The 14,027-nt window shown below is 42.1% G+C and overlaps 1 protein-coding gene across 1 annotated transcript in view; it reads left to right on the top strand.

The window, feature by feature from the left end:
• Positions 1–14,027, top strand: part of kiaa0825 (KIAA0825 ortholog) — a 109,696-nt gene that overhangs the window by 2,516 nt on the left and 93,153 nt on the right. Inside the window, exons 2-6 of the mRNA XM_034117776.1 lie at positions 1,258–1,410; positions 8,163–8,322; positions 8,684–8,866; positions 9,435–9,611; positions 9,781–10,105. Of these exons, the coding sequence (XP_033973667.1) occupies positions 1,280–1,410; positions 8,163–8,322; positions 8,684–8,866; positions 9,435–9,611; positions 9,781–10,105 (976 nt within the window). The 5' untranslated portion in view covers positions 1,258–1,279. The remainder of the gene's footprint in view (positions 1–1,257; positions 1,411–8,162; positions 8,323–8,683; positions 8,867–9,434; positions 9,612–9,780; positions 10,106–14,027) is intronic.

The raw sequence follows: 14,027 nt of genomic DNA, 5'->3' as shown, positions 1-14,027 counted from the left end.
ACCAGGAGGTAGACACCCAGCAGACATACATTCAGAACTCCTGTCCATCTGTGAGTCTGTCTCTGATAGGTGTGCGGTGTGTAGACAACACACACACCAACGAAGGGTATTCACAATAACATTCACCCACTTACACTGTATGGCTTAGCCCAAATAATTACAATGTTGAATATCTAATCCATGGATTTAAAATTGTATTCATTTTCAGAAATGGCTGAATAAAGACCCCTACTCAGACAGTGGCACAGAGGGAGTGTGTTGATGAGGGGAAACAGTAAGAGAGAAGAAGAGAGGGAGAAATAATAAAGGACAAGCTTAACTGGTGTGGCTGTCAGCGGAGGAAAATAATATTTGTCCAGCTGGACAGGCCTCCCTTTGTGCAGGCTAAATGAATGTTGAGCTTCCTGTCTGCCCTGTCAGGGAGAGTGGCACAGACTGTATGCGGCAGTGTAGGAGCGGAGCGGAGTGTGGGGAGCTGTTTGGAGTTTGACAGGGATTATTAAAATCAGAGCAGATGACGAGGAAGGGGCGAGAGGCGGAGTGTGAGAAAGCCAAATTGACACAGACACTCTCCATTACCTTCCACTTGACTCGCGTTGATGACAATGTTGATATGAGACCCAGCAACGCAACACTGGTGTGGGATTGGCTGTTAGCATGAGCGTTAAGCACCACAGAATGGGGGGGGGGTTGCCCACAGTTGTGGCAGAGACGTAAGATGAGTTGTTTATTTAAAGCCTCGACTGAAGAGCACCTCACCTCATTGTTTATTTATTTGGTCTATTTTTTTTGTTGCTTTGTTAACTCACTGTAGTGTCAGTAGGTGGAAATGGTTAGAGGCTGAGGCAATGCATTTTGATCAGGGGTCCTCCAACTGCAAATGATTGTCTGAGGAAAGAGGAGGGGAACTGGAAGAAACCATTTTCATTGATGATAAGCTTCCTTTTGTTTCAGGTGCAATTGATTTGTGCCTCCTAATAAGACTCCTGTTTGAGGAGATTTCAAATTATTATACTCCTGACTGTGAGTGTGTGTGTGTGTGTGTGTGTGTACATCATGTGTGTGTGTTCAGTTTCTTGACAGACAGCTGTGATAATACAATACTCCACATCTCTGTTATTTGGTGTCAGCCTAAATTGTTGATTTAATCCTGACACCAGTGCTGTCTTTCTCATTATTTTGCTTTATGAACGGATACATGTCATGTGGAGTGTTTCTAATGTTATACAGTATGGCCGTCTCTCTTTCTCTTTCTAGTTCCTTTTCCCTGCAGAGCAGCATGGAGTGGCCGGGGGATTTCCCTGAAGACCATGCCTTTGTTGATCTGCTGGTTCCAGGGGTTTCCAGTGAGCTGGACTTTGAGCAGCTCCTAAAAGACACAGAGGAGAAACTCAATCTCAATGCCAACAGGTCAGTTAGAGAAGCAAAAGCATTGACTTAATATGCCCTCTTGATCCTTTTGAGCTACAATTAGACTATAGTGTTTTAAATGTATAGTTTTACTACTTTCTTTGACCTACACTTGACCCCTAATTAGTTTTACATCACTTTAGGAATTTACTCTTTATAATGTCAAAGCCAGATTGATATTAGGTACTGTCCCTGGTGGCAAAAGAACAACAGAAAGTGGAGTGCAATATAATGTGCAATTCATATATGTGAAAATACACTTGCACAATGAAAACGTATATAAATGTTAAACAGTACCTTTGACAAAACATAGTTCCAGCTTCATGATTGTATTCCTTAGCAAAATGTTTACGTCTGTGGAATTGTTTGTTTATTCTTTGAATGTTTTAAAAGCTGACTTTGTGCTGACAATAGCAAGAATCAATTTAAAGAGATGAGCAACCTGCATGACCAGTAATATAGTGCCAGCAATATGAGCTGCGTCGCTAGGTAATAACATGAAATCAAAATCAAAAGCTGAATATTTTGGACTGTTTTAATTTCTCTTTCGCTCTCTGCCAATCCATAAAAGTTAAATCATGTTGAGCTCCTGAATGAAGAGGTCTAATTTAACAAGTAAACCACGTGGGACAAAAAACGTGAATGCCCGCTATCAAAAATATTAAAACTTTAAAAATAGGATTTGTTCTTAAAGAAACCCCCTAATTTTATTGTCTGGTTTCCTTAGTTGGAATTAAAGGATTTGGACAAACCGTCTAACACAACTATCAGAAATCTACTGGAGAATAAAAACACTGATTTCCTGACCCTATAAAGATGGCTAACAGGCCATTTACATGATATTAATCATTGACCACAAAGTGTAGGCAATGTGAAGGCATAACAGAACAACATCTTTGATAAAGCTGTCTGTTTTTGTTTATGAAATATAGAAATCAAACACAAATCTGAATACAACTGACTCTAAAATAAATAAATCACACTCCACAGCTGAAGAGCCTGCATTGGTTCATACAGTACACACAGCAGCACATCAAGAGAAATCTGGCCAGTTACAGGTAACTGTAGGTGTGCACTAACCATTCAATAGCAGTAAAGCCTTCATCTAATTGCTTCTGGTTTCATCTGTGCTTGTAAATGTTTGTGTTCCTCTAGTTGAGATGAATCTTTTTTCTAGTATTGCTTAAGTCATTAAGAGTCCATAATCACACTTTACAATGGTATTCCAGTGTTCCTGAAATGTGTGGTATAGACTTTAATAACATAAAGAAAAAGAAGAATTGTTCTTAGTGGTTCAATTAAATGATATGCAATGGAATACGATACAGATTACTTAAAGCCACTCAAATGAGATTTGTTTCCTTTTGTGCACTGTTACTGAGGACTGAAATACATGTATAGATGACTGTCTATGACCCAGACGGCAAAAGTTGGAGAGCCCAAATAGACTGCTAAAGAGAGAGACATGGAGGTGGGAGAAAAAGAGAAATCTATATTTCAGGTCTTTTATCGTTTGTGGCATTGTGAGGCTGAGGGCAGATGATGAAGGACAGGCTAAATGTAGCAAGTGAACAAAGCCTCACTCTGGTACCATTAGTGGCTGGGACTCATCGGTTCCTCACGCTCTCTCTTTCTCTCTGTCTCTCTCTGCCTACCTCCCCTTCTCTCTCTTTCTTTCCTTCCTCATTCTAAATGGGAACATAATAATTGAAGATTCCACATCTTGAAACGAAAACCCTTGGGTAGGTAATTCAAGGCTTATTACAGAAGGCCAGGCCATTTTTCTGCTTTCTAAGCATTAAAGGGTTATTTTGTGTTCCTGCAGATGGGAGTGGGATAACCATTATGAGAACAAAGCATCCGGATAATGGAGAATGGGGCTAAAAATAAGGCAATCCTCCTCTCGCTGTGGGGGGCCACTGGTCAGTGTCTGTCAGGCTTCAGCTAACTTCCTCCCAGACTACTTCAGGAAAGCCCTCTTACCGTCAGGACACATCCAGGCAAAGTCTTGCAGGGCCTCTTTTTCGCCTCAACCAGGGTGGGCTGTAGACATATTATACACACACACACACACACACACACACACACACACACACACACACACACACACACACACACACACACACACACACACACACACACACACACACACACACACACACACACACACACACACACACACACACACACACACACACACACACAGCTCACTCACCTGATGCCTAATCGACTCATCAGTGTCTGGGACAAATTACGGAAGTGGAGCAGAGGAAAGGGAAACCGAGAGATGGAGGAGACAGTGCTGCCTACACCCGTGAAGGACTCCAACCTGTTTGTGGGTCAAAGTGACTGGCCTGCTCCCAGTTCTCAGATGTCACAGATTTGCCTCTAAGAGCTGCACCCTAATTGAAAGAGATTAAGATAGGCTGACAACGAAGCTGGATCCCCCAAATTGAAATGCTGTAATCCATTAGTTTTCATCAGATGGGAGAGTGCTGCAGTTCAGGGTCGGGTGGGGAGTGGGGCGGTGGTCCAACAGGAAAATACCTCTAATGAAGTGTCAGCACAAGCCTGGAGACTGCAGACAGGCCTATAGTTTCTCACTCGTAAGGCAAATGGCTCTCACTAGTTGCCTGCCAATCTTGATCAGGATACAATATCAATACTTGATTCTCTGTGTGTGTAATGCTTCTGATAACCAGGATTTAGCATATGTGTGCAAGCAGTTGGAGTTGAAAGCCTGCCACAGCAAATATCGTGCAAGGTTCCTTTCAATGAACAAAACATACTGATCCGTGGTCCTTGCAGTATGTAGTTGATTTTGTGTTTAGCTGTGCGTGACACGTGTGTTAGGTTAGTATATCAGCTGTATCAGTTCTCCGGTATCATTGGCCGGGGTGGGGGGCTGGGGGGTTGAGGGCTGAGGGCACTAAGTGGGCGACAGGCTGGGCCAGGACGGGATCAGTTTTCAGCCTGTTCATTCAAGCCCATTCACTGCTTTGCCTTTGCAGAATGGGGCCCTTTGATGGAGGAGATATTTAGTTCTCAGGCGGCTGGTTTGGCACTGACTGGAGCTGGGGCTTATTTGAAAGAGATCTTCCTGCCCCCGTTGCCTACAACCCCCCCCCCACCTCCTGTAGGCGAGCGGAGCGCGACAGACAGACAGCCCCACAGCAGCCCACCCACACTAAATTAATTCTGACAAGGAACTTAAGATAACGTCAAAGCGCTGACTAATCGCGGGATTGGGTTTCTGTAAGTCAGGGAGCTGTGAAATGTGCCATCATATCTAATAAAAGACCTCCGGTTGTTCCCTTTTTCTCTCAGCGGTGGTGAAGGTTGGGGGGTGTGCGGCTGTGGTGTCGACTGTCTAGCTATACAGCTCTGAAAAACAATTAGATTTCACTTCAGCAGTGAAAGTGCAAGTGTGTGTGTGTGATGGTGTGTGTTATCTCGGGTATGATGATTGACATGTTTGTCAAGAGGCCTAAAGAATCCTTTCCTCCCAGTTTCCTCTACCTTTTTTCTCATTCTCTGGGTCTTTTGTTGAGTTCTGCTCCTGCGTTCTTTGCCATTACAGGTTCGTCCATTGTCGTCTTTACTGTGGTAGTTGAATGGTTTTATTTTCTGTGACTGCTCTGTTTTCTACCCATTTCTACCTTCCTATTCTCTCAATCTCTTTCTGTCTCTTTCCTCGGCGTCTGAGCTGCTGGCAGTGAAAGTCATCAGGTTTGGAGCTAATCCTGCCAAGTTGATTAGGCTGCAGGTAGCTTTTACACCGGCGGGCAAAAGGTCGCAACATTGAAGAGAGCTGGATGGACTTCTTGACACAGACCATCCACATTGACTTTATAACTTACAGCACCAGGCCCTAAGGAGGGGTAATTGAAAGGCGAGAGTAAGGAAAAGAAAATTAGGAAAGTAAGAGTTTAGAGGAGAGAGAAAAGAAAAAGGGGAAATAGAGAGAAAAACTGTGGAGGCAAAGCTTGAGAATGTATCTGAAGGGGCAAGCGCTGTTGCTGTAGCCATTAGAGAACATTGTTTGGTTGAGTGAAGGCAAGGGTGAGATGATGGAAAGTGTAACTAGAGAATGAAGCCCAGAAGCCATTCTGCTTCCTGTCTTAGTCTATGGCTTTATATAGGTTTCAAGTCAACAATATATTGAGTTCAGATATGTTGAAATTGGGTCTCTGAGACTGCTCTAAAACCTCACAGGGTCCCGGGCTGTAAAGGTGGATGTCCTAGGTTTCTTCATTTTAAATTAAAAACCTCTACTTACGTTTGCTTTTAATGAACTTCAGAGAGTCGGTAAAAAGTGAGCTATACAGATGGAAGCCCATTTGAAACCTGCTGTCAATGTGAAGTCCGGGGGTTGAGCCCAGAAAGAACATCCATGTTTATGACCTGCTATAAACACACATACAGTGCTCCGTGCTGCCATTACATTGATAGCACGGTTTCACTATAAGACATGACATATGACAGAAATCTATCCTACAAATTGGATTTAGGTGGTTTGTTGCTTTTGCATTTTGCAAATGTTGTTATGTACTGTATCCAGAAGTATATTTCCTCAGAAAGTAATTGCTATATTCTCCTTAGAGAGAGCAAAGTCAGAGGTCATACAAACAAACCAGAATATTAACAGTCCTTTTGTGTTGTTTAAAGTGGTGTCTATTAATTTTACACACACTGCCGTCAGCAATCCTGAGCCATGCTGGTAATGCTTTGACCTCGCTGAAGCTGTGTTTTACAGATAGTGAGCTTTGGGCAAGCACAGTTAAGATTTGTCGCACTCCTACAGTCTGTCACAAAAAAAGGCAGTATATTTTCTGTACAACTATTGTACCAGAAAAAAGGAGTAACATGCACCGTAATACAGAAAGACACGGACAAACAGGGTTAGGTGAAAAAAAAGTTCTGCACTTTTGTAGCTTGTGTAGATTTACCTGGCATCAAATCATTCCAAACTAAAAGAAACACCCACCTTATATAACCAAGAGTGTCCTTTCTGTCAGTAAGTGTGTTCCAGGAGAATAAAGTGAGATGCATCATAAGGCCTGCCTAAAGAAGAAGAGAAAGAGGAAAAGATACTAAAAGCGAGAAAGAACTAAAGCATTAGGCAGTGTTCAACCGGTTTGTAACAGTCTATAACATTTTATCCCCTTGCGTTTTTCCCCTCTGAAACGAAAGTGTGTCAGTTTGAACGGTTATTTAATGTGTTGCCATTGTAAGACATCTGGATGCGTTCATGGCCCAGGAGCAGGCAGGAGGCAGTTTATAGACCTTCGCTAGAAAATGTGATGGGCTGTCTGAGATGGCACTTTGGCTCTTTGTCATATATGCTTAAACACACATGCATTCATACACACAATTGTGTTAGACAAGATTCAACCAATTAATACTCTCATTATCTATGGATTATATATTTGATTATGATAGAGAAGTCTCATTTCAAGTTTGCAGAGACCAAAGTGAAATGTTAAAACACCCCTTTTACCATTATTTGATTATCTGAATTCATTCATAGAGTTCTATTTCTTTTTGTAATTGATTTTTGTTGTTCAACACATCAAGTCGGTTTAATAATAATATCAACCTTACTTTGACTTTATGCACACACAAAATCCAGCAAAAAACACACATGAACAGAATAGCATCAATCACAACACCATAACATGTTTAATTATGCAGGTATGTAGGCCTGGTAAGCTCGCACACACACACACACACACACACACACACACACACACACACACACACACACACACACACACACACACACACACACACACACACACACACACACACACACACACACACACACACACACACACACACACATACCCAAATATATATGCATTGATTTGCATGGAAATGACTTAACATGTTGAGCCCAAAAATGTCATATCTAATCTGTCATATTATAGGGGGAACGGAATAGATGATGCAGTCTGTTAAAATCAAAAGAGCAGTGTGTGTGTGTCAAGGGGAAGAGTAAGACATGAGAAGGCAAGGAGCGTGTGCCTCAGATGCCTGCCGATGCCTGTAACACCACTTCACACCAGATGCTTAGCACACACTCACACACTGATATATCGATGTCTGTGTTCATTACTGTTGATGCTTCTGTATCTGTCTTCTCACGGACACTGAATGAGAGTGAGGGAGAGCCACACGTGATGATATGGTCTCTGTATGTCTGTTATGTGCCTGCTTGTGTGTATTGTTCTTGTTTGTTTGTGCTGCAGCAGCAGTCTCTTCATTTATGCTTGAATGACTAGGGTGTACTTAATCTCTCGAGAGCCTCCTATCAAAATAAAGAAACTGTCCTAGCAGATCTTGACAGTCAAACAATCCAATCGCGCCTGGGTAAGGGAAGAGTTTAGATTAACAGGAACATGTTTGCTGTGTGCTAGTAAACATGTCATGTAGGAGCAAATCAGATGGAGAAGCTCTAATCCAAACTTTTCAAAGCAGATACATTTTTAACAAGGCATACTGTTTGAAATGTTACTGAAATTAGACATAAAACCCCTAAAATGTCATATTTCTGCATATTGTACTCCTTTCTGTTGGCAGAATTAAACATCAGCGGCAAAAATTTCAAAATGTGTGGGGGGTACTTTCCGCTCAATTTCCTAAGTTAACGTTTATTTTTCTGAGTGCTTTTCTCTTTAACTCTGAGCTTGGTAAATGGTTCCATAGTCCCAAGCTTTCAGACTCACACAATGTGTCTCCATTTCCCTCAGCATTGAACAGCAGCTAAAGGAGCTCCAGGCCAAAATGGGAGAATCCCGGGAGCGTCCGCCGAGCCCTTCAGAGTGCCTGCAGTGGTTCAACCTCAGAGCCAACAGTTTCAGGCCTGTTCCCACAGGACATCAAGACCTCATGGACTTCTTCAGAGCTTTGGTAATACATCAGGGTGATGATGACACTAAGTGATGAGGATGATCATAGTAATAGCACTATTCATTTTTAAAGGTTTCACAGAAAATAAAACGGTACAAAATGAGAAATCTACAAGACTGAAAACCAATGTGTTCATGTCGATCATAATGATCAATCAATCTGAACTTGTATTGCAGGGTATCCTCGGTTTCCCACTTAATTTTACAGACTTTCTGTCATTAATAACAGACCTGCAGATCAACTGCTAGCTTAATATTAACAAGACCTTTAGATCTAAGAGAAGGCGGCCCTAAATTTGACTGCAAAATAACTTTTGTGTTTGCATTCATGTTTCGACGTATTTCCCCTCTGTTCCCCTCAGATACAGTACCTGAGGTCTGAAGAGGAGGGGAAAGAGGAAGTGACTCTTCAGCTGCTGCTGAATCTGTCTTCCCAGTGTGGTGTCTGCTTTCCATGTACCCCTTCTTCTTCCTCCTCATCCTCCTCTCTGCCGGCCGCCTCCATCCACTTGGTTCATACAGTCAGAGATGACACTTCATTGGAGGTAATTTGGCGTACAATTTTGTAGTTGAATGATATTCAATTAGGGAATTGATCACTTACAGGACAGGTTCACATTTGTATGCTGTCTCCAATCAATACAAACATTGAAAACATGATAGGAATTGTTTCTGCTCTTTATACCGGCCACAGAGTAATACATTTTTTAGAAGGATTTTGATGATAGTAATAGGGAACAAAATATACTGTCTGTTAATTCTGTGGAAAAATGCATTCACAAGTTCTGCTAAGACTTATATAAGTATTCAGAGTTAAATCAAATAGGTATCTTCCACAGTTGGACTTGGAACTAGGAATGAATGATTAATCAATGTTCAAAAGCACATACATAGTCAAACAAAAATCTATCTCTGAATCCAATATGTGTTTTAGTAGACTAGAATAAATAGACTTGAATAAACACATACGTACCTGCTAATGTTTGATCTGTTGTAAACTTGAGTAACAGAACTGTTCACTGCAAAACATGTTCACTAAGATACTCTCTCATTTGTTGCTGTTTATTATCAGTGTGTTTTTACACTTTTGGTTCAATTCACTATTTCTTTAAGATCCAGGAAGCCTGGGATGACGTGCGGCTCCAGCTGCGCCGCCACCTGCTGGAAAGGCTGTCTGCACGCAGCCCAGATCACCAAGGACCAAGAAATATGTCCGTCCCTGAACGGCTCCACTGTCTGCAACAGCTGTTCTTTCTTTACCCTGAGTCTGAGGCCCTCACATATTACCAGGTTCAAAGAAATTGTAGATTTGGATTATTCTAAATAATAATAATGATATTTTCTATATGCATTACATTTGTGTTTAAACCTATATTTTACACATTTGCTTTACCAATATGATACAATAGTTTACCAACGATTTAACAGTGATATCTTTTTTTTTGTTTTACTGATGCAGAGCCTGAGAAGCCAATCAGTGCTGGCTCTTCTGCACTCCACCCTGAGCTCTAGCCCAGGCGATGAGGCCGGCTTTGACAGACTGGCTGAAGGTTTCCGCTCTGTGGTCCCAGCTCTGACCCAGGCCCTCACAGAGGAGATCCATGTCCTTTCAAGACTAGCAGAACCGCACACCATCCTGGGTTTCCTTAATGTGGCCTACCTCAGCACTGTGACCAGAGCACTGGCCTCGCTGATGGAGAGAGAATCTGAGACGGCCCTGAGGGACAACACCTCGCTCACTAGCAAGATAAAGAAATATTCCGCCAGGTCGCGGGCAACTGTAGGTAAGCGGCTCTGTGTAAATACTCTTTATATTTTAATTTCTCTTCCTCCTGCTTCGAGTCCTGAGTGGTTAGTGGTTTGATGTACCCCACAGCAGTTTGTTCTGCCTTTTGTCCTCTTCTCTCTGTTCGTATTGTTACACTATTTAAAGTTGTGTTCCTCCCCTCCCCTTTTATTTTTCTATTACTTTTTTTACTGTAGTGTGTCGTGATCTCAAACAGACCCAAGGCCTCTGTATCTGTTTGTCAATAACTGCTGTTTCTATGTCGCCTTCCACATCTACTTCATTTTTTGAGAGAAGAGCCTGCTTCTCAGGTCCAAGGCTTTTTAAAAAAACAACAACTTCAAAACTCTATTTACCAATTTATCTGTGACTGTGATGAGCCCTTCTCCCAAGAGAGTTCCAAGCAAAATACGAGGTATGTCTTTGTGTGTTCAAACCATTGATTCACCTATCCACCTTGAACTTACAGCAAGGCACTCAGAACTGCGCCATTTTAGGTAACAAGGTTCAAGGTTCTTTATTGTCAAACTGACATAGCTACAGAGTAATTATGTTGTTGAAAATCTTATGTCACAGGCTTCTCCAACAATGCAACATAATAATAATACAGATAGTAAGAGTAATACAAAAGAAAAATAGTTATAAAATAAAGTGAGTATGTGGAATAGTGCAGTACGAGTCTATATACAAGTTATTGGAATGATATATATTAGATATTAGATATATATTACTGAGTAGCAGATGAATGTTTTGAAATTGTTTCAGCAGTTCAATTGTTTAACAGGTTTAACGGTTTGAATTGTGTTGATAAACAAAATCAACAAGGGCAGAGCAGCAACAGTAACCCCTTCATGCTTTTGTATGACCTTAAAGTGAAGAAGGGGAAATGTATTAATCTTAACCTCCCTCTTACTTTTGAGCAACAAAACAGCCAAGAAAGAGTTGGTGCAGGAGTCAGCGCAAGGTTCAACATTCTATTGACCTTGTCACGCAGGGGGATAGATATTTGAGAGAAAGAACTATTGTGAAGTATTTTAATGTTTGTGACTAATGCAGAATGTGTCACTGTCCCGGAACAGGCAGTGATGTTATTCACTGAGACAAGAGTAAAGACCTTCACATGCAGTGACACTTTTGATTCTTAATTCCCCGTATTCTCTTTGTTTGTTTCATATTGGCCTATTTACGGCTTGCTGAGGGCAAAGATTCACAATAAAAAAAATGTAAAGTGTATGAGCCATTGTTTACTTTTTCAAAAATGGTGCACATGTCAGCTTCCCTGCGGAACGGGGAGACGAGTGCTTTTACATCTGCCATTCTTCGATAAACACCACCAGCCTTGCGTCTTTGTATCCCTCCCTTTCTCCGTCTCTCTCTCTTTCCATCTCCCTCTCTGGTTTTTACTTTCCCTCTCCTTAAATGTGAGATGAGAGGAGGCAGCCAGGATAATTGGCCATGCGTCAGTTGGGCTGTTTGATCACGTAACACGGCGGAGGCTACACACCTACGTGCCGCTCAACAAACCGTCAAATGTAGCACCGGAGGCAGAACATGGCTCCAAAGGGAGCGGGGGACCCGTGCTGTGTAATGATGGTAAAATGGAGCAGTTTTGCCTGTGCTGGTTTTATGTGTGTGTGTGTTGGCGTGTGTGTGCGCGTGTGTGTATTTGTATGTGTGTTTGACTATCAGCTGCAACACCGCTTTGAGGGCTACAACTGGGATTACATTTTGTGTTGTTCATGTTTTAAGCCCCCCCCCCCCCCAAAAAAAGAGCTCAAGAACCAACATATCCACCACCCTAACGCCCATGGCTTCTTAAGAGCCAAAGCTTGAACATTAATGCATAATCTGCTTTCACACTTTACTGACTATACTGTATGCTACGCCCATAATTGTCAAGACAATTATGACAGTGGTGAAAGAAAAGTGATTCTATTTTCATAAGCATCCTATGACTCCTTAGATCTCCCCCTCCTTCCCTGCTGTGTTATTGTTTATTTCTGCAGTAGAGGCAGGCGGTAGGTATATTTTGATAAGAGCCATGCCTGGGAGACTGTGCCGGCTCCCAGGGGAGAGGCGCTGTCTGTAGCATCAGCCACTGTCAAACCACTGAACCATTTAACAGCGTTCACGGCGAGATCTGCCTCCTCTTTTAACCCCACCGACTCAAAGGCAGACTCTGACATTGTACCTCGACAGATGTGAAGGATCTCAGCCCTTTTTTTTGTTCATCTGCCCCCCCCCCCTTTTTTCTTTTACTCAATCTCTCCGGCGTCCACTTTTTTCCCTCCCCTTCTTTTCTTGTCTTTTCCCATTTTCCTGTAGTTTTCCGAGTGTAATGGGGTGAGCAGTGAGACTGGGGAGTGTGCTAGACAGGTTGGCTGGTCAGGAACAATACAAGCTTTAAACCTTACTAACACACCTCACTGAGTCTGCAGGGGAGTGGGTGGGCCAAATCTGTGTGTGTGTGTGTGTGTGTTTTTGTGGGCGTGTGTGTCCCGAATAGCGAAAATAAAGAAAAATACTGTATCTTACATTTTTCAGTGCCCTTTGCTCGACAGTGTTATATTAGGATAAAGGTTAATGGTAATCAGTTACAGTTCTAATACTTTTAAGCAATCATCCAAATGTTATAACTCAATACTGATTTTCTACGATTAACCATGGAGGCAATTACACACTTTTTTGTTCAACAATATAGCTTAATGCTTCTGAAACTAGTGAGGAGAATATAGCCTTTGGAAATGTTTTTTACCTCTTTCCTGATGTGTGTGTGTGGCTATGTGTGGTCATGTGTCTTTTCAATCACCTTTGAGGATGTGTGTGTGTGTGTGTGTGTGTGTGTGTGTGTGTGTGTGTGTGTGTGTGTGTGTGTGTGTGTGTGTGTGTGTGTGTGTGTGTGTGTGTGTGTGTGTGTGTGTGTGTGGTGTGTGTGTGTGTGTGTGTGTGTGTGGTGTGTGTGTGTGTGTGTGTGTGTGTGTGTGTGTGTGTGTGTGTGTGTGTGTGTGTGTGTGTGTGTGTGTGTGTGTGTGGCTATGTGTCATCATGTGTCTTTTCAATCACCTTTGAGGATGTGTCATGTGAACATGTCTGCCCATCTGTTTGTTTGTTTATGTGTGTGTGTGTGTGTGTGTGTGTGTGTGTGTTTGCACTAATTGCAGCCTTACTTAGAAAATTGTGTGATCAAAAGTCATTTAATCCCTCCCTTTTAAAAATGCATCATTAAATTACCATATGGCATCAGTAATGTTCATACATATGAATAGGAGATCTGTGTGTTGTTGGACATCAAAAGCTTTCATTCCAATTTCTCTGCATACACACATTTAATGTATTCCCTAACAATCGACCACAGGGGTGAAGATGAGGTTGTGAAGTTCTGTTTAAACTCTGTAACCCCATTCTGGTTGTGCTGATTTGAATTTTACTACTACTAATTTCCCCATATGAAGGTTGACAGCTCCCTATAGATAAAAAAAATTGAGTTCGAAACATGTATAGCAAGCACATTCACCCCTATTGCACCCCCTCCATCTTCGCCCTGTCTGGCTCTTTGAACTCTTTCTTAGTGAAAGCACAGCATCCTATTCAGCAGGGAGAGAGGTTCTGTAGTGACGCGAGATAGCTGTGCTGAGGCTCTGACTGGCATTGGAGGTGCTTGTGGGGATTGAGGCTGCTTGGGAATGGCGTTTGTTAATATTTATTAAGAGCAGCTTCTCACTAGATCATATCTCTGCCTGAGTTTATACACAGTCTGCCAGGAACGTGCATCAGCATGCTGCCATGTAATTATGGGCTATGTACTTGGTTTCTGTCTGTGTACATGGACATGTGTGATTGCGTGATGCTTCCAGTCTCTGAACGATTGGTTTTCATGAAGCTCTCTTCCTGTCCTTGTTGACAATGAGAGTCTTCTTTAA

The sequence above is a fragment of the Trematomus bernacchii genome, unplaced genomic scaffold (genome assembly GCF_902827165.1).
Source record: "Trematomus bernacchii unplaced genomic scaffold, fTreBer1.1, whole genome shotgun sequence".
Lineage (NCBI taxonomy): Eukaryota > Metazoa > Chordata > Actinopteri > Perciformes > Nototheniidae > Trematomus > Trematomus bernacchii.
The sequence above is the reverse complement of the archived record's forward strand: the minus strand, read 5'-3'. Positions and strand labels throughout refer to the sequence as shown.